This window comes from Rhineura floridana, chromosome 6 (genome assembly GCF_030035675.1).
Source record: "Rhineura floridana isolate rRhiFlo1 chromosome 6, rRhiFlo1.hap2, whole genome shotgun sequence".
Taxonomy (NCBI): Eukaryota; Metazoa; Chordata; class Lepidosauria; order Squamata; family Rhineuridae; genus Rhineura; species Rhineura floridana.
In genome coordinates, this window is record NC_084485.1 from 117,121,638 (window position 1) to 117,147,050 (window position 25,413).

At 41.8% G+C, this 25,413-nt stretch overlaps 1 protein-coding gene across 9 annotated transcripts in view; it reads right to left on the reverse strand.

Annotated features, from left to right (window-relative positions):
* Positions 1-1,780: 1,780 nt before the first annotated feature.
* The window catches only part of LOC133387866 (uncharacterized), a 448,159-nt gene continuing 424,526 nt past the window's right edge, over positions 1,781-25,413 (reverse strand). For 3 of the 9 annotated variants that reach the window (XM_061633572.1, XM_061633573.1, XM_061633581.1), the window contains one exon: positions 15,562-19,708. In XM_061633572.1, coding sequence (XP_061489556.1) covers positions 19,647-19,708 — 62 coding nt within the window. In that variant the 3' untranslated portion in view covers positions 15,562-19,646. Of the gene's footprint in view, positions 5,547-10,845; positions 10,965-15,561; positions 19,709-25,413 lie in introns of those variants that run through there. The other 6 variants (XM_061633579.1, XM_061633574.1, XM_061633575.1 and 3 more) reach the window with 5 other exon arrangements.

The following is a 25,413-nucleotide window of genomic DNA, read 5'->3' on the forward strand; positions in this document are numbered from 1 at the left end:
GAGCTATAACTCTTCTCTGTTATTCACGAAATTAACAGCTTATCTCTGTTTCTATTGCAAAAAGCTGTCCTGGAAGTGCATTCTAAAGATATAAACAGAAGAGGGATTTCTATTCCGAGGAACATTATATTGTCTGGGACTATTCTCTTTTTGGTCTATTTTATTTTGACGAATCTGCTTCTCACGACGCCACTAACTGTTTTGATGCTGGGAACTAAATTTGTTTTGTATTCTTGAACATAGAGAGATAAGGCAGGCTGCTCTGTTTATACTGTGATGTCATCAAGCCTGGAATATTAACTCAATTGTTGCTGAAATAAGAAGTGGTTCTTCTTTATTTTTGTTTTGTTTTGTTTTCGTGGTTTTAAAAATGGCAATCAAGAAAGTGGCTGAGAATCTGGAAGTAATTATGTTTCAGAAAATAATGGATGAGATTGAGATAACAAAACAAACCCTGCGACAGGGCAGTAAGGAGCTGAAAATTGAACTGAGCAAAATGACGCAGGAGCTTAAAGAAATAGGGGATCCTGTGAGAGAGGAGAATGAGATCAGAGATGAGAAAAGAAAAAATAAAGGGAAGATACAAGCCCTGGAGATTGGAACAAATGTGGAATTGGAAAAAGATCTGGAGTTTATGGATATTAGAAATAAAATCTACTGTTTGGAATTTAACGTTATCTCTGAAGAAATTAATGAAGATATTAGAGATAAAGTTATCAATGGCTTGGATAATCTTCTGGACTGGAATGACGTGATGGAGCTTGATATAGAGAAAATCTATGGAATGAACTGCAGCCATGTGACAATGGAAAAACTCTCAAGAGATGAGCCAGTGCATTTTGTAAAAAAGAAGAACACAGATATGACTTTACAACAATATTTCAGCAACTTATTCAGAATTGATGGCAAGAAAATATTTGGGATAGAGGAAATTCCCATCAGACTCTTATTATATGACTATGGCTATGACAGCAAGATTATTATGGAATACTGATAATGGAAGATTGGACACTGAAATTACTGGACTTAACAGGACTATTGAAGATGGAAGATGGAATTAATATGGATAATGGAATAATGGCTATTGAAATTATTGGACCTAACAGATTTTGATGAGATGGATTAATCGATATGTTTATTTGGACTATGGTTATGACAATAAGATGATTATTATTATTAACGAGATGGATTAATCGACATGTTTATTTGGAGAAAAATTGATAGATATATTTCTTAAAGAATTGAAACCTCTCTTTGACTTTTTGTGGAAAGAATAAAGTAATGTTTATGAGATTTGATGATTAATTAAGATAACTACTGGAGGAAAGTGATTTTATAATATAATTTAAGAGACAGGATTGTTATATATTGTAGACCTATAACTGATTTGATCTGCGACAAATGGGAAGTCAACATTTTATTTTTTTGTTTAATCATTTTTGTTTTGTTTTGTTTTTTGTCTTTGAATGTTTTATGATTTTGTTTTGTATGTTTTATGAAAATTTGAATAAAAATTATTGTAAAAAAAAAGAAAGAAAAACCACAAGGTGGAATTCTCCCTTCCCCCTGCACAACTTTTAAAGATACAGAAGACCTCTTGGAGGCCGGGCCTGGCAACCAAGAGGTTTTTTGTATCTTTAAAAGTTGTGCAGGGGGAAGGGAGAATTCCACCTTGTGGTTTTTCTCATTACAATGTTGCAAGAACATCTGCACTTGGCTGACTTTCTCTTCTGCTAAAGATACAGGATCAGTCTTAGGCCAGGAACCTGGCAACCCTACTCGTGCTCAAGAAGGGGAGGTTAGAGACAGGGTGATAGTTGTTAAGTTGCAGTGCATGCAAGGAGGAGTTTTTTCAATAGTGAACCCACTACTGCCTCCTTTAATGACACTGGTAACCTCCTGCTCGTAATGCATTTATGATGTTACTAATCCATTCCCTCAACCCATTCTTGGCAGATTTTACTAGCCACAAAGGGTTTGGATCTGGAGCACATGTGGTACCCTGAACACTAAGAGCATCTTGCCCACATCCTCAGGTTTTACAAGTTGAAAATAATCCATAATAACAGGACAATCCAGTTCTCAAGGCAACTAAATAGGTATTGTCATAAGTCTTGAGTCAAGATTGAACTGGATTCAAGTGATTTTATTTGCAAAGAATGGTGCAAATTGGTCACAGTGGACAACTGAGAGCTCCAACCGTTCCTCCTGAGGAGGCCTCTTGCCTCTCACCACTCGGAAATGTTCTGCTGGCCGGTTCCCCACAGACAAGATGATGGTAGAGAAAAATCTCTTCTTTGCTGCCATCACTGCCACTGAGTAGGCTCTAAAATGAGCTCTGGTCTGTCTGGTAGTATTCACTGCGAGTCTTCCTCTGGCATTGCTCTAATAATCTCCCTAGCTGCTTCATTGTTCGTAGCTCCATGGTATCTCAGGGAGCAGAATGAGCTCTGCAGTTCTGGAGAGGATGTTTGGGAGAGATTGTAACAACAGTCCGAGCAGCTTCTTTATCCCAGAGGGCTACTAGAGCATTGACAGAATCCCTAAAACTAGCTACTGGAAGCTCTCCTAAGGCCCTCAGAAATCCATCTGGATTCATCAGCCTTCCGGGGCTGACCATTCTAACTGGTCCTCTGCCCCTGTGAAGGGTATGGAACAGCAGTAATTTGAACCCTATCAGAGAGTAATCTGACCATGACAAGGGATTTATGGGGATCTCCTCCACTCCCAGATCACATAACTCCTGACCAGCAAACACCAAGTCCAGAGTGTGTCCTGCCATATGTGTCGGGCCAGATATTAATTGCGAAAGGTCCATGGTTGCCATGGTGGCCATGAAATTATGAGCTGGTCCCAAGGAGGGGGCCTCTGCATGCATATTGAAATTTCCTAGCACACTAAGCTTAGGGGACACCCATGGCCACCTCTGAGACCACCTCCACCATCTCAGGGAGCGAGACTGTGGTTCAGTGGGGCGGCTAGTATACCAACAGAATCTCTGTTCTGTCTATGGTACCCAACTTCATGTGCAAACACTCAAAAGATTGTGAAAGCAGTAAGCATTTATGCCAGGCTGCAAAACCTCACTATATATGCAAGCATCTGTTGGACACAATCCACCAAAAGTCAGTTGTGACAAAGGCCCGTTGAAAGTAATGGGAGCCAGAACCCTAGACTTTAGATGCACCAGTCTTAAGTTCTCATAATTTCTGGTTAAACCTTTGAGATAGAGGCCTACCATAATAAACCTGCTAAACTCTGGTGTGTTACTGAAGTCAGAGGAATTTTTGCTGGCTATGAGAACAGCTCTCATCTACTTGATTATGCTGGAGTTTCCATATGGAGTTTGGTGGGATCAGGGTTGTATCCATCAGCTCTTTTCAGAAAGCTAGAATTCAGATATGCTTTGGGTAGCTGGCCAGAAAATACGTAAACCAGTAACTGGGTTTTTAGTTGATTAATAGCACAGTCCTATGCATGCCAACTCAGAAGTAACCTCCATGGAGTTCAATGAAACTTACTCCCAGGTAAATGTTTAGAGGTTGTAGTCTTGGGGTGCAATCCTAACCTCCCTCCCCTTGCCAAGGTTTTGCAGAGTGGCAGAGCCATCACTTCATCCACAGCTCTGCAGCTCACAGTGGTCATGGCAGAAGGTTGGGATGAGTGAAGGACAACCGGGCCCAATCTGGGCTTATTGCTGCACCAGGCCCAATGGCACCATGCAATGGTATTGAGACTGTCTTTGCCCCTTCTTGCCTATGGAGTGTTCAATTTCTAGGTCTTCTATTGGCTACCAACAGCAAGCATCCTGCCAATGATATTCCCACCTGTCTGCATATTCTTCAAGTGGAAGAGGGAGTGTCACTTGCATCACTCTGTTGATGGCAGTTAGTGGGAAGCTGGGAGAATTTACCAGAGGGACACACACCTGTGCCTAATCCAAACTCTCCCCCACCCAAGCTTGGTGGAAGCTGGGTTTGAATTGCTCTGTTTATCTCTTTGAAATCCATCACGTTGATGTTTCGCTTTAATTGATTTGTTGCTTAAGCTATAGGTAATGTAGCCCATGAATTTCAAATAATTTCCATTGCTGTACTCTTGTTAAACAAGAAAAAACTATTCCAACCCAAGTGGTAAAAAGACTGTAGTTGTAGACAGTTTTGGGGAAAGGGGGGAAGTCCCAAATTTGAGACCTTTTGGGGAAAAATTGGTATGTCACTTTTAAATAGCACTGTATCTATCTAGGCACCCCAGAAAGAAGAAGGTGGGAAATTAGCAGAGTAAATTTGATGTCATTTAATGGTTTTGGCTTTATCTTTCAAGTCAGAAAGGACCAAACTCCTTCAAATCTGTTTTGATTTTAAATTAAAGAAAAACAAACAGAAAAAATGATAGTAATTGCACCTGGCTTGACAAAAGTGACTTGTTTGCTTGACGTGGTTTCAAGCGGCTGGGATATTAAAACCCTGAAAAAGGGGATTTATAATGGAAATGCTGACAGACTATTAACTATAGCATCACTGCTCTAATAAATGGAATAGGCTGTCGTAATCTCTAGTTCATAAATATGCAAATACAAGGCAGAGGATTTGCTCCAAATGATGTCTCTATAATTTTAACTGACCTTTTCTGATACTAAATGAGCCTGTTGCTTCTGGTTTCACACATTAAATACAAAGTATAGTCTATTTTGCTTCCGGGAACTCAGCCTGTTTCTTCTGGAAAGAGTGTCAAAATTTCCACCTTGTTCAGAGGAAGCAAAACTGGGCCCCAAATGTCAACACAAGGTTGAAAGTCCCAATTGCTGAGCAAAAAACCTTCTTGGCTGCGAGCATTTTTGGTTTTGTACACATTCAGATTCATGCCAAAATTGTTTGCTCATTAGTCTTTTTTATTTTTTGTGGGAGGATTGAACTGCCTCCTTTCCATTCATGTGTCAAAGACCCTCCCGAACTGCCAAAGTCTAGTCAGTCACTCAATGATAAACAGCCCATCAACACAATGATATTGAATTTGAATATTTTCCAGTTTCCTGCTTTGGGCCAAATGGAGGTAAATCCAATGACTTAATATTTAATAACCTAAATGTAATTTGTCTCATGTCTTTCACTACATTGGAAAGAATTGGATTATGAGCAGTTTTACAGATTTCAACCCCCCTCCCCTCCCCTTAATTATTTTAAGCTATTCATCCTGGTATCTGGCCCACTGATGCTCAGCCAAATTGCCAGCAGGGGAGAGATCTGTCCAATCCTGAAGCTAAATGAGTCACTGAGAGTCAATCTGTTTAGTTTCTCTTGCTGCTGGGGGCTGCTCTGTCCCGGTATCAGTTCTCCTCCAGTCGGAAAGAGGGCTTCAGGGTTGGGCTGTGGCGGCCTCCTGTTTCTCCATCTCTGCTCTGTTCATCACAGCTGTTCATGGATTCTGACTGGCTGGACACACAATCGCATGAGCTTTGATCTCAATCCTAGATGGTTCTTGCTCTAATGGAAAACGAAGACATCCTGGCCTTCTTCAGGTTGCTGTTGCAGTAGTTTACTAGGCATCTAGATGGGAAGGGCAACAGACCAAATGTTCAGTTTAGCTTACAAACCTTCCCCCACCCCTTGTGTTTCCAGATCCCAAGGATAAAAACAGAACCTTTCCACACAAGATAACCACAGTAAAGACCCTTCCTCTCTCTCCTACAAGCCCAGATATGTCAGAAGCAGAATGTAGTGAGAATCAAAATGGAAACACGGTGTTTATCATCTCTAAAGTGGAATGTTAAAGTCCTTGCTCTGCTTACTAAGAAGCAAAAATTCCATGATTTCTTCCGTTCTTCAAAGTCATGATTCAATTAGGCAAAACTGTGCACCACTCTTTAAGAACTCCATGTACAATTAAGATAACTGGTATTTTCATGGTAAATGATTAAATTAGCTGACACTGTTTTATCCTGAACTTTGCCATTGAGGCTGACATTTTTATGTACTGTATGTTGTAGATGACTGGTAATCTAAACTGCTCTGCGTCTCTCATCTTTCAAAGCATTGAAAAAGCTAAGGAGCCATTCAGCTTTAGATTGATTTGCAAGATGCTGATGTGCGAACATTCTGGCATGAGAAAAGCCCTCTTCTAATATCAGGGTTACATATTGAAGGGGGCCAGTATGGTGAAAGGAACTGTGGGGTCATGCATTTAGCCTCACCCCCACAGTCGCATGACTCCTCCAGCCCCTACCATTGCTGTCATTATATTGGGGTATAACGTCTGAAGTGGGGAGCCTGCTCTACTAGATTTTGCACTTTTGCAAGAGTGGGCACACCCATAAGAGTGGCATTTACTGCATTATGCATAGGAAGAGCAAGAAAGAGCTTTGTACATCTCATTCCCCCATCTAATTACATTGTCCAAAATATTAATTAATTGTCCTAACTAGAACCTTCCATTTTTTCATGATGGGGTGAAATGCAAGTAGGTAAGGGAAATGCATACAGTTCTATTCTGCATGACAGAAAAGCCTAATTCACACACTCAAAAGAACGAGGCCATCACAAACCAGGCAGGAGAAGAAGGCAAATTAATCTGAGAGGGTCTATCTTAGGGCTGGTTCACAATGGAGCTGAACTCTGTTTTAAAGGTGAAGCTTTTCTCATCACGATGGAGTTTAAAAGTTCACACTTCTTACCTTATATGAGCCCTCAATCCACTGTTTTGCATTCATACTGAAGGGGAAGGGTTAATCTCGCAGCTTCCTAATGACCATGCCTTCTTAAGGTCAAACTATCTCTTCCTCTGGTTACCTTGGCAAGCAAGCATGCTCAGTTTGTTCCAGAGTAAGTTACATTAAAAAAATGAAAAAAACAAAGGGAGGAGGGAGTGGGCTGTACTCACCAAAGCATCGGAGCTAAGCATCTACAAGCCCCTAGAGATGTGAAGCACAGATGTTTTTTCCTTCCCTTTTTGGATTAAAATTGGATTGATTTGCTTTGGATTTAAGGGAGAAAGCAGCAACTTGCCTTCCCATGGGCTGAAATGTCATGTAAACTCAGCAAATTTAACAGGCATGCGAGTAGCACCAATCTTGGAGTAAGTCCCCATGTGAACGAGCCCTTACTCATGCATAGGGTTTAAACACAGGGATGGGCACCTTGATTGATTGGAAACCCAAATGCACAAGGAACACGGTCACTTCACACTAACACCAATTGTACATTAGCTGGGCAGTGCATCCGGCACATTTAGCATCATTGAGGTTACCCTGTGCATTCCTGCTTGCCGCTTTGCAAGTTCAGAGACTTCAGACAGAACACTTGAAGAGGGCTTCAGTCTTACAATTTGTGGGTTCAGGAAGGAATGTATCTCTGCTGTCTTGTCTGTTCTTTTTTAAAGTTGTAACTTTTAGTATTGTGATCTTCTTTAATTAGTTCTTCGGCTGCCTTAGGGCTATGAATGCGTGATATAAAATTATGAATTATTTTTTCCTGTGGGACAAATTTGCTGGGGGAGGGAATTCCCTGTATTATATCTGATATGGTTGCTTTGTATTTAAAAAAATCTTCCGCTGAATTGAATGTAACCAGATCAGCAATGTTTTGATTGGCTGTCTTGCTTGAGTGATCTGGAACTATTTTGTCTGTAGAGATCAATCTCTAGACCACCCATTATCAGTCAGAAGCAAACTGTGATCTGGATTGTACCGGATGATCCATAGGCAGACCCATAGACAGATCCAATGCCTTTGAATTTTGGTTCCTTCTCCAGCCTGTACCATTACATTACCATTATTTTTCTATATGTGCTGATGAAGTGATCATCAGCCATCACATGTGGGCCCAGAGTAACCCCAAGAAAGAATATGTTGGCAGTATGAGACCTGGGTTTTGCATAACTGGCCAACATGCTGCAGAGGCCAAGAGAACTCTGGTCTTTCATTTGTTTGGAGAATCTGACCATCCATAAATGTTTAGCCACACTTATTTGAGGTTTTTGCAGGACAGCATTTCGACAGCAATGCTAACCATACTCTTGCTAATCATAAATAATGGAACAGGACTAAGAATTCATTTTCTGTTTTTACACCTTGGATATTATATTGCTTCCAATTGAATAAAATCTCCATTCTTACAAAATATTTTGCATAGGTGAGAAGGAAAACACACACCACACCCCCAAGCAATTTCTGGAACTGTTCACGGCATCTACACAGTGAGAGCACTTCTTTGAATGGACAACATTTTTTTTTTTTGCAAATCTTTTTCTCTCCAAGAAAATAATGCCTTTTGATTATACGCATTAGGCAAATGTCCGGTAACAACAAAACTCAAACCAACTATCAGGGAAATTGCTAGCAGTCTGAAAGAATGTGGTACTCAAAATAATTTATGTGACATATAGGGATGCTTGAGGTCTAGCTATATAGAGTCATTTTTGAGCATCTTTGTGCTATGTAGAACAAATCTTAATACAGTCATGTTTCTGTCAACTTTGGAAATTCACTGCAAGGCCAGAATCCCAAGGACTGTAATGCTTCAGACATCCATTGTGGAGGAGCAGATGTGCTCAGTTCCTTCTAGGGAAGGCCCCAATGAATGAGACAAATATTTTCATGTTCCCATTGGAAGTCACTGCAGAAGGGACATAATTCCATCCTTGGATCTTTTAAAAGAGTAGTGTGGAGGCCTTGGGGAATCACAACCAACATGCTTATCTGAAGAACTAACAGCAATCACAAAGAAGAATTTAAAAAATGAATACCTACAATCATTTACCTCCACTGTGTTGTCATTGTCAGTCAATTGCCACAGCCCACACCGGGGGCTAATTGCCAATCCCTGGAGCCAGGAGAAGGTATAGTAAACTTCATTCTCTTTCTCTGGGAGGTGGTGTCAGCTTGGCCCAGAGGAAGAAACAACTGAATGGGCTGTGGCAACGGCAGGGGGAAGGAACCCAGTGGGCACGTTTGTCCAAATCACCCCCCCCAAAAAAAACCCTGGCCCCAACACCATGGTTTGTGAAGTTGTACTGGTGGCACGACCAAAATGTCTCATTCTAAACATGGGAAGCTTTAGGGACAGGTTGCCATGTGTTCAAAAAACATTCTTCCACTGGATTAAATACTAGCAGATCAGGAACATAGCAAATTAATAAACTAATGCTTATCTATTGACCTACATAAAATATAGATAAATCATTAATGTTGTCTTCCAGCACAAACATATATGCATTTAATTTGAAGCCTAATGGAGTATGTGAGGGAGGCATACACTGCTATTGCTTTAATCATGCTTTTAGCTTTATTGTCAAGCACAAAAGCTGTTTTTCCATATTAGAAAAATCATGGGAATAGTCTGTTTTCTAATCCAATATGTGGCAGCAATCATTCATGATTGAAGGAGGAAAGCAAAAATGGCAGTAACAAATGCTGACATATTTTGAGGCACAAAGAAAAAAGAAAAAGAAAAAAAGGTGGGAAAACATCCAACCCACAGGAAGCACTTTCTGGTGTAACGTGACAGTTTTATGATATTATTAATTGGTAGGATTTAAGAGTATCCAAATTGCTTAACGATCTTTATCGGCCCCAGTCCAATAGAGAGTCAATACATTAAAGCCCATTGAAATCAATGAGAAAAAGTGACTTAAGCAAGTATGTCTGTTGGGTGTCTCTTGGGAAGGAGCCAGTGATGCAGTGCCACTCCCTATATCCCTTTGGGAGGAAGCATGGGATATTATTATTATTATTAGTAGTAGCAGTATTAGCAGTATTAGTATTAGTATTATTCCGCTGAACTGAATACCAGAAGAAATGAATATGCTAATGTTTATCAATTGACTATGTAAGATATAAATAAATCATTAACACTGTCTTCCAGTACAAACATATAATGCATTTAATTGTTGACTGAATGGGGTATGAGAAAAAAGGCACCCTGTGCTACTTTACAACATTGTACCATTGTACCAGTGCAATGGACAGTGTCCACCATACTGAGGTATACGAAGATTTTGCTTCCCATTGCTAGTATGGGTAGCAGAAATTCTAATGTTTCTTACATTACCACTCTGCCACCGAGTTGATAGCAACTAACCCTGATGAAGTAACATATGAGTCATGCCTAAAGGTAGGACCACCTGGGCAGTTTACTATTTATTATTATTATTATTAATCTCTTCCTTCCAGCAGGAGCCCAGGGCAGCAGCCAGGGCAGCAGTTTCCAGCACCCCTTGTTTACCATGGTAGTGTACAACTGGGTATGGAAATGCTCATGGACTGGTGGATTGTGCTTTTCCTGCAATGTTTGAATCTGCTTCAAAGCTCACTCATATGTGGACAGAAGTTGCAATACATAAATGACCCCAGGATGTTTGGAAGCAAAACCATAGTAAGGGTCATTTGCACACATTCATGGGAACTGCTTGCCTCTTGATACAGCATCCTGAAAAGCGCACTTATGAGTAGATTGCTTATCAGTATGTGCACCAGCCTGCCGTTTCAAGCTTGCAGGGACCAAGGTTCAGCCCTCACCACACCTGAGATCATGATAAGTATTGCATCTCTTTACTGAGGTTCTGAGTTTTTCTGTTCCAAAACACAGGAATGGAGCTCTAATAATGGATGCCATCTGGAACCAGGGATGGATGCCACCAGCCATTTCTGCTATAGCCCAGAATTTTGGCATTAAGTGGTATTTAAATTAAGAAAGTATCTCAAAACATACCCCCGGAATTGCTACTTAGGCATCACCAAAAAAGGGACAATAAAAAAGCCAGAGATTTGCATAAAAGTAGCATACGCTAATTTATTTGTGTAGATGCACATTGAGAAATAGCTATTGTAATTTAAACAGGGATCCATCTTACCACAGGGGGGAGGACTATGACGAGGTGACTTGTGTGCCCCTTCATTCTGCTGTCCAGAAGCAAACCCTTGATGGGCAAAATGGTTCTTTGTCTTTAAATTGTACTTGGATCGGACAGCTCTGCAAATAGAGCAGGAATGGAGAACCTGTGACACTTCAGAAGTTGCTGGTGATCTTTGAATTAGATACAGGGGAAATGGTTTTGCAGTGCCTGTCACCAAGGTCCTGTAGAGGCTGGTCCATTAGGGTGAATGGGGCTCTGCTGCACCAACCTCAGTCTGCCCTCAGCCAGCACCCACCTGCCTGCCTTCCTACTTACAGCCAGTCCAGGAGGTGGAACTGCCTGTGAGCTTTCTCCTCCTTAGTCTCGGTGTTGCTCTTGTAGAACTCAGTAGGGAGGAGGATGGGGACAAAACTAGAATTGATTTGCTCTGCCTATCATTGGCTGTGGTTCCACCTGCTGTTGGGTTGCCTGCCTTCCACTCTACCAGTCCCAATGGGCGTCAGCCACCACTGAAGGTAATGCATGATATTATATTCAGTTACAAGTTTTCTGTTTCTAATGGAATTACTAATAATGTACACTGAGCATGAGTGCAGAATGTGAAAGATCTCTGACTTTAATATATTTTGCAAGACAGTCTTAAGATATTTAATTCACTACCAGATAATGATTGGCAGTCCAATACGCCTCTGCATGCCTTCACTTTCCTGACTCGACTCCTGTAAGCGGCCCTACCAAAACGAATAGGCTGCAATTATGCAGATTCAAAAATTTGCAAAGCTAGTATATTTGCATCTTCTTTGTTAATCATGACCTAGTGTGATGGATGTCGTGTGTGTGCAAATAAAATAACATTATTCTTCCTTCTGCTGAAAGTTGAATTTATTAGCAATTAAAACTGGGGTTGAAAAGGGAATGAGCCCCACTTCCAATTCCGCCCTCAAAAATAACATTAAGAGTGTTACAGTGCAACACAATTTTTTAAATATAAACTTCTAGTGTAGAGATTATTTCTACCCTAATTAAATCAGGGCTCTTTAGCCAACAATGAGAACTAACTTAAAATGTTGGAACCTATTCTGCATCAACTGTTTCCACTGCCTGTATTTCTCTCTGCCTTCCCAGTTGGTGAGTGTTGGTTTCAGCCAAGCCTTGATCATGTTATTGAATGGGAGATGATTAGATTTAGAGCATTTCTTGTTGTGGTTTTGCCCTCTAATGAGTGGCGAAGTCTTTCAGGAGTGGCATTGTGCAACCGGACAGGCCTGCTAGATGGCGTTTCCACATTCTCTGGAGGCAGCATATCAACAGAAAAGCTGGGCTCAGAGCTTCCTTGGCATGCACAGACTGGCATTCCAGAAGTATGCAAAACAAGGAATCAATTTCACTTAGGAATATTCCTTGCACTGTGAATATTCTTGATTTTTATCATACAAAGAGAGAAAGTGATGGTATACACAGCATTCTGTGCTTTTAATGTAAAAAAAGAAAGGAAAGAAGAGAAGCAGCAGCAAGTTTCCACTCATTAAAGCTACAATGCAAGGCTTGAAATCAATAACACTAAAGATGTAAAAAAAACAACCCTGAAAGCTGAAAACCTCGTACTCAGCTTCTATCCATCCATCCATCCACCCACCCATCCATCCAACCTTATTTAAAGAACCAGAACAAAATAATTCAGACAATCACCCAGCTAATAAGCATCACACCTGGAAGGGCAACTTATAAAGACAGGTCTCCAGGGCCTTCCAAAAAGCTTGTAACAGAAATTTGATCCAGGTCCAATGGTACTGAATTCCATAGCTGTGGGGCCACCACAGAGAAGCACCTTTCCTTTGGGGTCACCCACCTTACTGACCTAGGGGGTGCACACAACTGGAGAGCCTCTGGAGCAAGTGAAGCATGATGGTATGGGTGCAGGCAATCCCATAAATGGCATAGTCGCAAACTGTTTAGAGCTTTAAAGGTCAAAACCAGTAGCTGATATAGTAAAAGTGTTACAGATGCTGACCATCTTGCCACCAGTAAGATTCTGGCAGCTGTGTTCTGGACCAGCAGAAGCTTCTGAGCCATCTTTAAAGGCAGTCCCACATAGAGTGCACTACAGTAGTCTAGTCTGGACATGACCAGGGTGTGGATCACTGTGGCAAGGTCAGCCCTCTCCATTTAGGGGTGCTGTTGGGATATTGGCCTCCTGGTAACCGACACCACCTGGGCTTACCCAATAAGAGCTGAATCTAGGAGCACTCCCCAACTATGTACTTGGTCTTTCACAGAGAGTGCCACCCCAGAACCACCTTCTGAAGCCGGAGATCTCCCCATATACAGTGCCTCTGACTTGCTCAGCATTTTCCCCTCTGCATCCATCCCAGAACTGCTTTCAGCCCTGGGCTCTTGCTGAGATGAAGGGTGGGATATAAAACAAACAAACAAATACATAAATTTAAACAGCCTCCTTGGGATCTGAGGAAAGAAAAGGTAGAGCTGAGTGTCATCAGGATACAGGTGACACTATAGCCTCAACCTTTGGATAATTTCTATTAGTGTTTTCATGTGGATATTAAATAGCATGGGGGACAAAACAAACTCCCATGGAACCCTACAAACTAATGGCCATGGGGTGGAGTAGGTCCCCTTGCACCACTTTCTGGTTGTGGCATCTAAGGATTGGAACTATTGTAACACAGTTCCTCCTAAACCTAATCCCGATTGTTGACTCCGAAGGGTAAAACACCCCAGATAAATTGTGCTGGTGTTCTGTGCCCCTCCCCCAAGTCAGATTTTCTGAGCTCTCAAAAGACCTGGAAGAACCAGAGGGAAAACACAGGGAACTATAATTTAATGATGACGCCATGTGGCTGCCCCATACAAATCATGTCTATGTTAGAGTAAGAACCTAGTGTAGGATTGGCATATGACTAGAATGATCAAAACAAATGATGCAAAGCACAATTATTTGATGTGCATCCTATATACTGAGAGCAAACTCATTCTCTGAGTGCAAATCCTTATGTAATCAAAACCAAAACAGTGCCATTCATCCACAGGAGAGTGTCAACAAGCATGGGAAAACTTCAAGGTTTGTAGAAGTACAAAAACTCTCCAGAAAAGAAATCCTAAGGGGGGGGGGAGCCTCCTCAAAATAGCCCAACATGGACAGAGCATGCTCAGTGGCCATGGAATGCTGTGACTGTTGGGAGGAGGCAGAAATACAGAAAAATGGGGAGGGAGAGTGGAAAGGAGTTTGAGAACAGAAACTGAGTTCAGTAGTATGTTTTTTCATTGGCCATGAAATAATGTTAAATAATGTTCTGTTTTTACATGTATTCAGTATCCTGGTTTTAGTGATGTCACAGGTACGGACAGCCTTTAGCACTGAACACATGTTCTGGTGAATTTGCAGACATCAGGGATGGGCATGTACACATCAGTGGTGGGCCAACTTGTAGGAGTTGGGGGAGAAATTTGGTTCAGTTCACATTGTAAAGTAAACGGGCCTCATTTCTACTTCCTGAAACACTATACAAAATGAAACACAGCTATCTTTCAAAATTCACTTTTCTCCAAATATTGTAATGCAGTTCTCCAACCGGAATGTGTACAGAAATGCATATATTTGAGGAAAGTGTACATAAAAATGCACATGTGTGTACACAAAAATGTACACAAAAATGCACTATATGAAGGAACACTGCTTGTGCAAATGTGTATATTAGGCAAAATTGCATATAAACATGCAGATATTGGGGAAAATGCACACCCAAGTGCTGATGAATTTTCATGAAGACTTTTTTTTAAAAAAATCCAAATTGAGTTTAAGATTGGAAAAATGAGAAACTTGAGACCAGAGCTTGGAAGATTACTTTTAAAAAGTAAAACATTACAGTTACAATTACATGGCCCAAAAAGTACTAATTACCATTACAATTACAATTGCTCTGAAAGTAACTGATTACTTTACTTTTCCTCCAAAGTAATCACTACAATTACATTTCAGTTACTTTTTAAAAAAAATGCCTACGAGGTGCTGGCCTTGGCTGCTGCACATCTATGTAGCCTAAAACAACATTAAAAATAAACATACACATACAGAGGTAGCAGAATAATTCTTTTTATCTATAAGATAGCAATGGTGGTCTAAGTTCCTCTTCTCTGCCCAAGGGAGTCACAGGAGGATTCTTCTCTCTTAACTGCTATTTCTTTTATGATGTACTTTTATATTTCTGTATCTTAACTATTCTGATGTTTTTTATTGACTATTTTATTTGAATGGATCTGTGACCGAATATTAATAAACTAACTAACTACTAAGATGCCATCACTGGCTGAGTGAACATTGGCTAAGTGAACATATGCCTTTGGTTTAACTCATCATTTTGCATACCATTCGTCAGTTTGTTTTCAGTGTGATAACTCTGTTGAACACTGAGACACCTGAATGGAATTTGTTACACTCAAGGTATAATCAAGTTTGCATACCAGCTCAACCCCTGCACTCATTTTAAAAATGTGGGGAGGAAAATACAAGGGAATGCAAACCCTTTTTTGAAGACTGAAGTATGAGAATGAAAGTTGGCATACATGTTCAGGCCAACATTGATTTATCTATTTGTTTTATTTTGCAAGATTTAGATACTTCTTAATCAGAATAAAATCTCAATGCAGTTTACATAAAAAATAAAATATTAATTAAAATAGTGATAAAAACAGATAATAAAACAGTACACATAAGATTATCAACATTCTGCATTTCATGAGTGAAATCCTTGCTCTCATTTTCACGGGGCGAGGCAGGAAAGATGTAACATAGCATGCTTTACCTTAATGGCTTTACCTTAATGGCATCAACCTTTACCTTCATGGCATTGTTTCTGAACTATCTGGCCCAGAATTCCCCCCCCCCTTTGGAAGCAGGAAAATCTCTATTCTTTTATATGCAGACGATATGATTTTACTTTCTATTACTTGTATCGGTCTCCGGAGAATTATACGAAAACTTGAGGACTATTGTATTAAGGAAAAGTTACAGATTAACTATGAGAAGACAAAAGTGCTGGTATTTGGTAAAAGGTATGTCAAGTCCAAATGGGCAATAGCTGAGCACCAACTTGAACAATGTCGATCCTTTAAATATCTGGGAGTACATTTTTCTGATACACTTTCTTGGAAAAAGCATTTAGAAATGACCAAAGCATTAGCAGCAAGAACTTACAGGACTATCCTTAAATTTTATCGTACGGTGGGTGGTAACCTAATTGAGCCCGCTTTAAAAAACTTCCAGTGCAAGGTTATCCCCCAGATTACATATGGAGCAGCAGTATGGGGCTGGGACGAAACCTGTACTGCTAGCCTAGAGGTTATTCAAAATAACTTCTTGAGAAGACTTCTGGCATTACCCCCTGGTACTCCAGCTGCGTCGCTTCGAGCAGAAGTGGGGCTTCCCCTGCTTAGAGTCTGTATACATAATATTCTTGTTAATATTCGGAGATCCATAAAAGAATCACCGGCCAAAATATTTTTAAATCTCTGTTTTGATCAGGCTGCTGGTGTTAGGCTATGGAGTATAAGAACAGACAACCTACTCCAAGTTTATCATATATTGCCTCAGGATTCTTCCCTTCTAGCTAATAAAATGAAGCTATGTGATGCTATCTACCGACATTGTGCCTATTTAGGCAGACTGACTTTGATTAACTCTAGAGCTTCTCGCTGGTACTGGCTTTTTAAACTTGATCACGCCAGAGCAGCATATTTGACTCTGTCTATCCCTGTAATTCTTAGGCAGGCATTTACGGCGCTTCGCTTCTATACCATGCCAAATGCGGTAAGGGAAGGTCATTTTTCTGGGATGCCATGGGCTCAGAGACTCTGCGTATGCGGAACATTGGAGGTGGAGGACCTTCCCCGTTATCTGTTGTCTTGTCCTATTTACTTGAATCCTCAAGCAAAGTATTTGAAGGGCTTGCTGGCAAGTCAGTACCTGGTCTCAGATCGTGAAAAAAATATGTTGCCTGATGTCTGACGTAGAAGCCTATATTACGCATAGAGTGTCCTTATTTGCCCTGGCAGCTCAAAAACTACGAGCAAATTATATATCGAACTGACACTTTTGGGGGCTCTACGTGGTAACAGTAATATCCATAAAGCTCTTTTATATGATCATGGTCTGATAAGCCCTATACGGCCCTTCGGAGCTGTTTTTAGTTTATAATGATCCTTTATTGTGAACTGTATTACTCTTTCTTAATTTCAAATGGACTGTTTTGGCTTTTTAATATTAACTGTTTTTAGCTTTGCTTATTTTAAAACAGAATGTGTGTTGGACTTGTGCGATGGCCTATGGCTCTGCAAATAAAGTGAAAGAACTTTAAAAAAAAAGAACATAGCATGCAATGCAATATATGCCTTGAATGTCAAGATCTCAGAATGAAATTTGGTATGTACATTCAGAACACAATTATACATTTCATGTTCAAATCCCAAGCTCCCCCCGTTTTCAGAGGGCTAGAGATAGCAAGATTTCTCAAACATGATGCTTTGTTAGCTTTAAGTGCACAAACTTATATGTTGTTGACACTTCTAGTGGCTTGTTAATATTGCCTCTTATGGAGCCATGAAAAGTCTGTCTTCTCAAGCAGATTCTTCCCGCACAAAATTAAACAGAGGACTTTGGATGTGACATTAAAAAAATGATGCAAAACCATCACAAAGTCCTTTCCCAGGTCATTCATTTGCTATTATATCTAGCACAAGGTAGATACAATACCTTGTATTATTTTAGGAGAACCAACCTTCTTATGGGTAAGTCAACCAAACCAAACCAAACCAAACCAACCCCCCCCCACAGTGATACAGCTCCTCCATCATATCCTAGGCATCAGATGCCCATCTGTGCAAATGTCAGTGTAGTTGCTCAATTGCAGGCAGCCAGCTTATCTGGAGTAAACAGTCACACTGAAGATTTTAATCTTGATCACCAGGTTCAAATGATTATTGCAAGCCCTCTGCAATTCAGGGAGTGGTGGCAGTGGACACCAGAACAAAAGACCATTTAGAATGGCAAGCATATCATAAGTGCAGGGACTGGTAACTAGAGCACAGTCTCTATTATTTGACCTTGACATCACAGTATACTGTCCTGTGCAGACACAAGTCAACACAGTTAAATTCAACTAGCACTCCTTTTACCCAAATCTCTATTGGCTGGTTCACACATGCATATTCATCACTTTGATGACTGCAACATGAAGCAATGGCTTTCAAGTGTGAAGAAAATTGGTTGAATCCAATTGGTCCCTTTCCACTCATGGAAAGACATTTGATCTAGTGGAGGTGTCTGATAACAGAAGAGGAGGAGGAAAGGCAATTTTTGCCAGTTGTTACTTCCTCTGGAGTTCGCACATCTTTCCACTTTGCTCTGGAAGGTCCTTCAACTCTCTGGAGCAGATTTTCATGGGGTTTCGTGAGGCTTATACTCCTTTTCCATTAGCAGATGGATCAAAATCCCTGCTGTGACCAGAAGGATCCCAACTGGATTTTGCTCTTAACATAATTATGGCTGAAAATGAAAAAGTTTTCAGTGGAACCACACATTCAGTCTTCCCATCAAGCAATGTGAATGAATGTGACTTCCGGGAAGGGTGACTTCGCTTGTGCCTGCTTTTGAGACGGGCTCCCGCCTCAAAAGAAGCTTATTCAGATATAAATCAGTCAGAACATTTTTTTTTTGACTGATGAAATTTCTCCCGGGCAGGGAGAAACGTAGAGATCAACCTCAAAAGCCTGTTTTTGTTGGGAGGACTGGATTTCATTAATTTATGAGAAAAGGTCCAGCCAACAATGCCAGACGGACTTCCAAACTTTTGCTCTATCTGTTTAATGCGATACGTTTATCTTTTCTTCAAAGAGAAAACCGACTAACAGGCAAGCACCCTTCTTTCTATTATTTTTCTTACTTGGTTTAAATTGTTGCAGCAAAAGGAGATTTGTCAGATTGATCGGCTTTGAAGTACTCCTGGGTGAGCTATAACTCTTCTCTGTTATTCACGAAATTAACAGCTTATCTCTGTTTCTGTTGCAAAAAGCTGTCCTGGAAGTGCATCCTAAAGATATAAACAGAAGAGGGATTTCTATTCCGAGGAATGTTATATTGTCTGGGACTATTCTCTTTTTGGTCTATTTTATTTCGACGAATCTGCTTCTTCACGACGCCACTAACTGTTTTGATGCTGGGAACCAAATTTGTTTTGTATTCTTGAACATAGAGAGATAAGGCAGGCTGCTCTGTTTATACTGTGATGTCATCAAGCCTGGAATATTAACCCAATTGTTGCTGAAATAAGAAGTGGTTCTTCTTTATTTCTGTTTTGCTTTGTTTTCGTGGTTTTAAAAATGGCAATCAAGAAAGTGGCTGAGAATCTGGAAGTAATTATGTTTCAGAAAATAATGGATGAGATTGAGATAACGAAACAAACCCTGCGACAGGGCAGTAAGGAGCTGAAAATTGAACTGAGCAAAATGACGCAGGAGCTTAAAGAAATAGGGGATCCTGTGAGAGAGGAGAATGAGATCAGAGATGAGAAAAGAAAAAATAAAGGGAAGATACAAGCCCTGGAGATTGGAACAAATGTGGAATTGGAAAAAGATCTGGAGTTTATGGATATTAGAAATAAAATCTACTGTTTGGAATTTAACGTTATCTCTGAAGAAATTAATGAAGATATTAGAGATAAAGTTATCAATGGCTTGGATAATCTTCTGGACTGGAATGACGTGATGGAGTTTGATAGAGTGAAAATCTATGGAATTAACTGCAGCCATGTGACAATGGAAAAACTCTCAAGAGATGAGCCAGTGCATTCTGTAAAAAAGAAGAACAGAGATATGACTTTACAACAGTACTTCAGCAACTTATTCAGAATTGATGGCAAGAAAATATTTGGGATAGAGGAAATTCCCATCAGACTCTTATTATATGACTATGGCTATGACAGCAAGATTATTATGGAATACTGGTAATGGTTGTCCTGAATTATCACTTTTTAAACAAATAATAAGAATATCAAAATTACCGAAGAAGACACTCAACATTTCTGCTCATTAACTAGCTGATTCATTACCTTGTTCATTTATTGTCAGCACATTGTCCCCTGCAACTTGTCATCACAATCAACTTCACACCAATGTCTCCTTGAGTTCTGTTCATTACTTGTGTAATTTGGAAGCAAGATGGGCCTGCTACATCAGTGGCCAATGTAACTTATTGTGTGTCACTTACAGGTTCTGCCAGAGTTCAGGCCACTTTGGTATTGCAAGGTTAATGTTTTATGCACCATAAATAATAATGTGTCAAAACCAGTAAGATCCTCACAACCTCATCTGGAGATAAATACAGTCTCCATTTGTCTCAGGGCAGTATCTGGTTTTTTAGAAATATATAGGCAATTCCTTCTAATACGTTTATGGAGATAAAACAACATGGAGAGGAGAAAGGCACTTGTGGTTGCTATGTGGAGGACAAATTAAATCTTTTTGCATGCTGCCTGTCAGTCACGTGGATAGCCATTGCAGTTCCTCACTTTTTTCACCTATTGCATCCTAGACCTTTCTTCTTGCCATTGTAGCCCAACAGAGAAAATTGGTTCAACAGCATGTGCTATCCTCTATGCACATGTTGAACCCCATGGTGACAGTTGCCACAGCTCCCCAAACCTAAGAAGGGTAGGCTAGAATTCTTCAGAAAATGCCTGTTTTCTATGTGCAGTATTTTTAAAAAAGAACAACCCCCCCAAAAAAGATGTGAGGCAACCGATTACAGTTGAGGTAATATATAACCTGAAGTACTGTTCTAGACAGTGCTTGGAGGCAGCGGTGGGCTTTTCTGTGTTCCAAGTTCTCATGTCCAGGAGGTGGGTAGATGGCTTTTTCTGACAGGGTTGCCTCCCCTGGAAGGAGCAGGTATGCAACTTGGGGGTGTACCTGGATTCAGCACTGTCACTGGAGGGTCAGGTGGCCTTAGTGGCTAGGATTGCTAGCTCTGGCTGGTTTGCCGGATACAGCCCCTTTTGGACAGAAATGACTTGGCCACTGTAGCCCATGTTCTGGTAACTTCCAGAATGGATTATAGCAGTGTGCAGTTGCCCTTCAGGACAACTCAGAAATTTCAACTGGTCCAGAATGCAGTGGTTGTATTTCGATTTAGATCTCATATAAACCCGATTTTTAAAACAGCTGCATTGATTGCCAGTTCATTTTTGGGCCCAATTCAAGGTATTCACAGTAATGTTTGAAGTTTTAAATGATATAGGCCCCAAATATCTGAAAGAACAACTCCTTCTCTACAGACCTTTTTTGCATGTTAAGATCAACGGATGGGCCCTCTTGGTAGTTCCACTGCCCTCAGAAGCTTGGAGTGGGGGTGTCACAGGAGCAGGCCCACCCTTAGCATGTGTGGGGCCCAGGGCAAAAGCATAGTTGCCCCCCCACATTCTTTCTCTCTCTTTATATATATATATATTTATACCAGAGCATATGCTTGCATCCTGATATATTACTCAGGCTTCAGAATAGCATCACAATGACTTATGGCTGGTCCTCACTTTTGTGGCTTGTCTGCTACTTCTCCATAGTCCACACTGCACTGTAATATCTGAAATGTGGAGTTGTTATGTACTCTGACGCTCCCATGTGGTCCCAGGTGTGTCCAGTGCAGCATGGTAGAAACCTGACCATGCTGAAACATCAACCATGCTACTAGATTCATGGAAGAATCAGCTCTTTGTTAATGCACTCTGAGATGTTGTATATTTACTTTCTAAGGATACAGACTAGGTATCAATCTGCTGATGCATTTGTGTTAGGTTTACACTGAGATTGAGCAGGCAGGCTATAAGGAATCAAACCATAGCCAATAAGTCCAAATGTAGCCTGCATGGTAGGACTGTTCGCACAGCAGCCCTCCGTTCCCTACCATCACAAACCAACTTTTGCAGACCACAGTCATGCAGAGAAACAAAATGCCTTTGGAACAAACAAGTGTTGGTAACCCAAGCAGGTGGGACAAGCCATGGCAGCCTTTGTCAGCCTGGTACCACCAAGATGTTTTGGACTACCATTCCTATCAGGCCCAGCTGGCTGGAGCTGATGGGAGTTACAGTTCAAAACATGTTGAGGGCACCAGGTTTATGAAGGCTGAGCTACAGGTCATAGGGGAAGACACCCAATCCTCCAAAACCCTTCCTAACCTCGAATTTGATATTAATAAGATCCCCAGGCCTGAGAGCATTCGCAGCCCAAGGTCACCCTGAGCTAGGAGCCAAATCCTGAAAGAACCTATATCTTAGGAGACAGATCCTAGGAGAAGGAAGCCTATAGAAAGCTAGTTTTCAACACCACCCTAGCAGGAAAGCTTCAGGGGACACTGTAAACAAGGCTAAATTCCAGTCGGAGAGAAGGGGGAAAAGGAAACTCCACCGACACACACAGGGAGAGAGTCAGCTCAGTCCTTGCTAAAAAGGGCCGCTTCAGCCTTCCTGAAACACAACCACAAGCTCTGTTTCCCTAGGTTAAAGAAAGGTCAGGCTGTTCTAGGTGGGAAAACAACAAACACAAAAGACTTGCCTGGAAGGCGCAGCCCCTTGCTGAGATTAAAAGCAGCCAAAAGCTTAAACAGCCCCGCCCCTCGCTCAGGAAGGAAGGAAGCCTGCCTTCCTGCCTTCAAAGGAAGGACGCCTGAGAGAATACTAAAGAGTTAAGCCCCAGCTGATAGCAATCAGCCTCAAGTAACACATCATTGGCTGGCAGCAGTAGCTGGGAGGAACCAGCCACACATATAAAGTCAGAGCACCCTAGTGAGGGAGCCTGCTCCACGAGCTAGAGGGAGCCGCAGCTGATGAAGCGTCAAGGCGAGTTAAGCAGCAGAGCGAGTTCGGCAGCAGGGCGAGGAGGCCAGGGCCCCCCACTCTGCCCGTCTGTTCCCTGACCTCAACTAAACCGCAGTCTCCAACCCATTGACGTAATAAATCTTAAACAAAACTATGCAGGTAAGAAGCCAGCAGGGGTGTGGGGGCTTTCCAGTGTTTTGCACCGCCTGCAGCATGTACGACTATCTGCCTGTTGGACAGAAGTCGTGGGTGTGTTCTCGGTGCAATGAGCTCCTGGCTCTCCGGGAACGACTTCAATTCCTTGAGGCCAAGGTGGCGGACCTGGAAAAGCTGAGAGAGGCAGAGAGGTGTGTGGAGGAGGCCTTCAGGGACGTTATAGCTGTGTCCCACTCCAACGATGATAGCTCTCCTGCTATCATGGAGAACGATGGTCTCGGGGAAGGAGAGCATCCAGCTGAGGAAGAGGGAAACGATCCCTTAGAAGGGACCCATTCCTTGGGGGATGAGCAGCTATCCTCTCGTGCCGAGGATATATCTCCATGGGGTGGAGGGATCCTTGTAGTGGGTGATTCGATCATTAGGAACATAGACAGTGGGGTGTGTGATGGGCGTGTAGACCGCAAGGTGTTTTGCCTGTCTGGTGCGAAGGTTGCGGATATCGCCCGTCGTTTAGATAGTTTGGTAGACAGTGCTGGGAAGGAGTCAGTGGTCGTGGTGCATGTTGGCACCAACGACATGGGGAAATGCAGCCGTGAGGTCCTGGAAGCAAAATTTAGGTTGCTAGGTAGGATGCTGAAAGCCAGGACCTCCAAGGTGGCTTTCTCTGAAATGCTACCAGTTCCACGCGCAGGACCAGCCAGACAGGCCCAGCTTCGCAGTCTCAATGCGTGGATGAGACGATGGTGTCGGGTGGAAGGGTTCGGATTTGTTAGGCACTGGGGAACATTTTGGGACAAGCCGGGCCTGTACAAAAGGGACGGGCTCCACTTGAACCAGAATGGAACCAGACTGCTGGCACTTAAAATTAAAAAGGTAGCAGAGCAGCTTTTAAACTGACTGAGGGGGGAAACCTGACAGGAGCTGAGAAAGGTCCGGTTTGGAATAAACCTCCCCCCTGGGATAAAAACCAAAGAAATGATGAAATTTTAAAAGGGGTAGGCCTAGAAGTAGGCATTGTGAGAGCAGGGGCACAGGATATAAATTCAGAAGAGCAAAATTACCACAGGCCTAACCACAAGTGCCAAAGACACTTGAAGAGAGACACTGCTTACAAGTGCCTGTACGCTAATGCTAGGAGCCTCCGAACCAAGATGGGAGAACTGGAGTGCTTGGTCTTAGAGGAGAGCATTGATATAGTGAGCATAACGGAGACCTGGTGGAATGGAGAAAAACAGTGGGATACGGTTATCCCTGGATATAAACTATATCGGAAGGACAGGGAAGGACGTATTGGTGGCGGAGTCGCTCTATATGTGAAAGAAGGCATTGAATCCAGCAAGCTCGAAACCCCAAAAGAGGCAGACTCCTCCACAGAATCGTTGTGGGTGGTGATACCGTGCCCCAGGAGGGACTTAATACTGGGAACGATCTATCGTCCCCCTGATCAAAATGCTCAGGGAGACCTGGAGATGAGATATGAAATTGAGGAAGCATCCAAACTAGGAAATGTGGTAGTAATGGGTGACTTCAACTACCCGGACATAGACTGGCCGCATATGTGTTCCAGTCATGACAAAGAAGCAAAGTTTCTAGATATTCTAAATGACTATTCCCTAGACCAGTTGGTCATGGAACCAACCAGAGGGACGGCAACCCTGGACTTAATCCTCAGTGGGGACCGGGACCTGGTGCAAGATGTAAGTGTTGTTGAACCGATTGGGAGCAGTGACCACAGTGCTATTAAATTAAACATACATGTAACTGGCCAATTGCCAAGAAAATCCAACACGGTCACATTTGACTTCAAAAACTTCACAAAAATGAGTGCATACCGCAGATCAGGAAAGGTACCGCCAGGGCCAAGAAGATGCCAGCATGGTTAACGAGCAAAGTCAAGGAAGCTCTTAGAGGCAAAAAGTCTTCCTTCAGAAAATGGAAGTCTTGTCCGAATGAAGAAGATAAAAAAGAACACAAACTCTGGCAAAAGAAATGCAAGAAGACAATAAGGGATGCTAAAAAAGAATTTGAGGAGCACATTGCTAAGAACATAAAAACCAACAACAAAAAATTCTATAAATACATTCAAAGCAGGAGACCATCTAGGGAGACAATTGGACCCTTGGATGATAAGGGAGTCAAAGGTGTACTAAAGAACGATAAGGAGATTGCAGAGAAGCTAAATGAATTCTTTGCATCTGTCTTCACAGTGGAAGATATAGGGCAGATCCCTGAACCTGAACTAACATTTGCAGGAAGGGATTCTGAGGAACTGAGACAAATAGTGGTAACGAGAGAGGAAGTTCTAAGCTTAATGGACAATATAAAAACTGACAAATCACTGGGCCCGGATGGCATCCACCCGAGAGTTCTCAAAGAACTCAAAGGTGAAATTGCTGATCTGCTAACTAAAATATGTAACTTGTCCCTTGGGTCCTCCTCCGTGCCTGAGGACTGGAAAGTGGCAAATGTAACGCCAATCTTCAAAAAGGGATCCAGAGGGGATCCCGGAAATTACAGGCCAGTT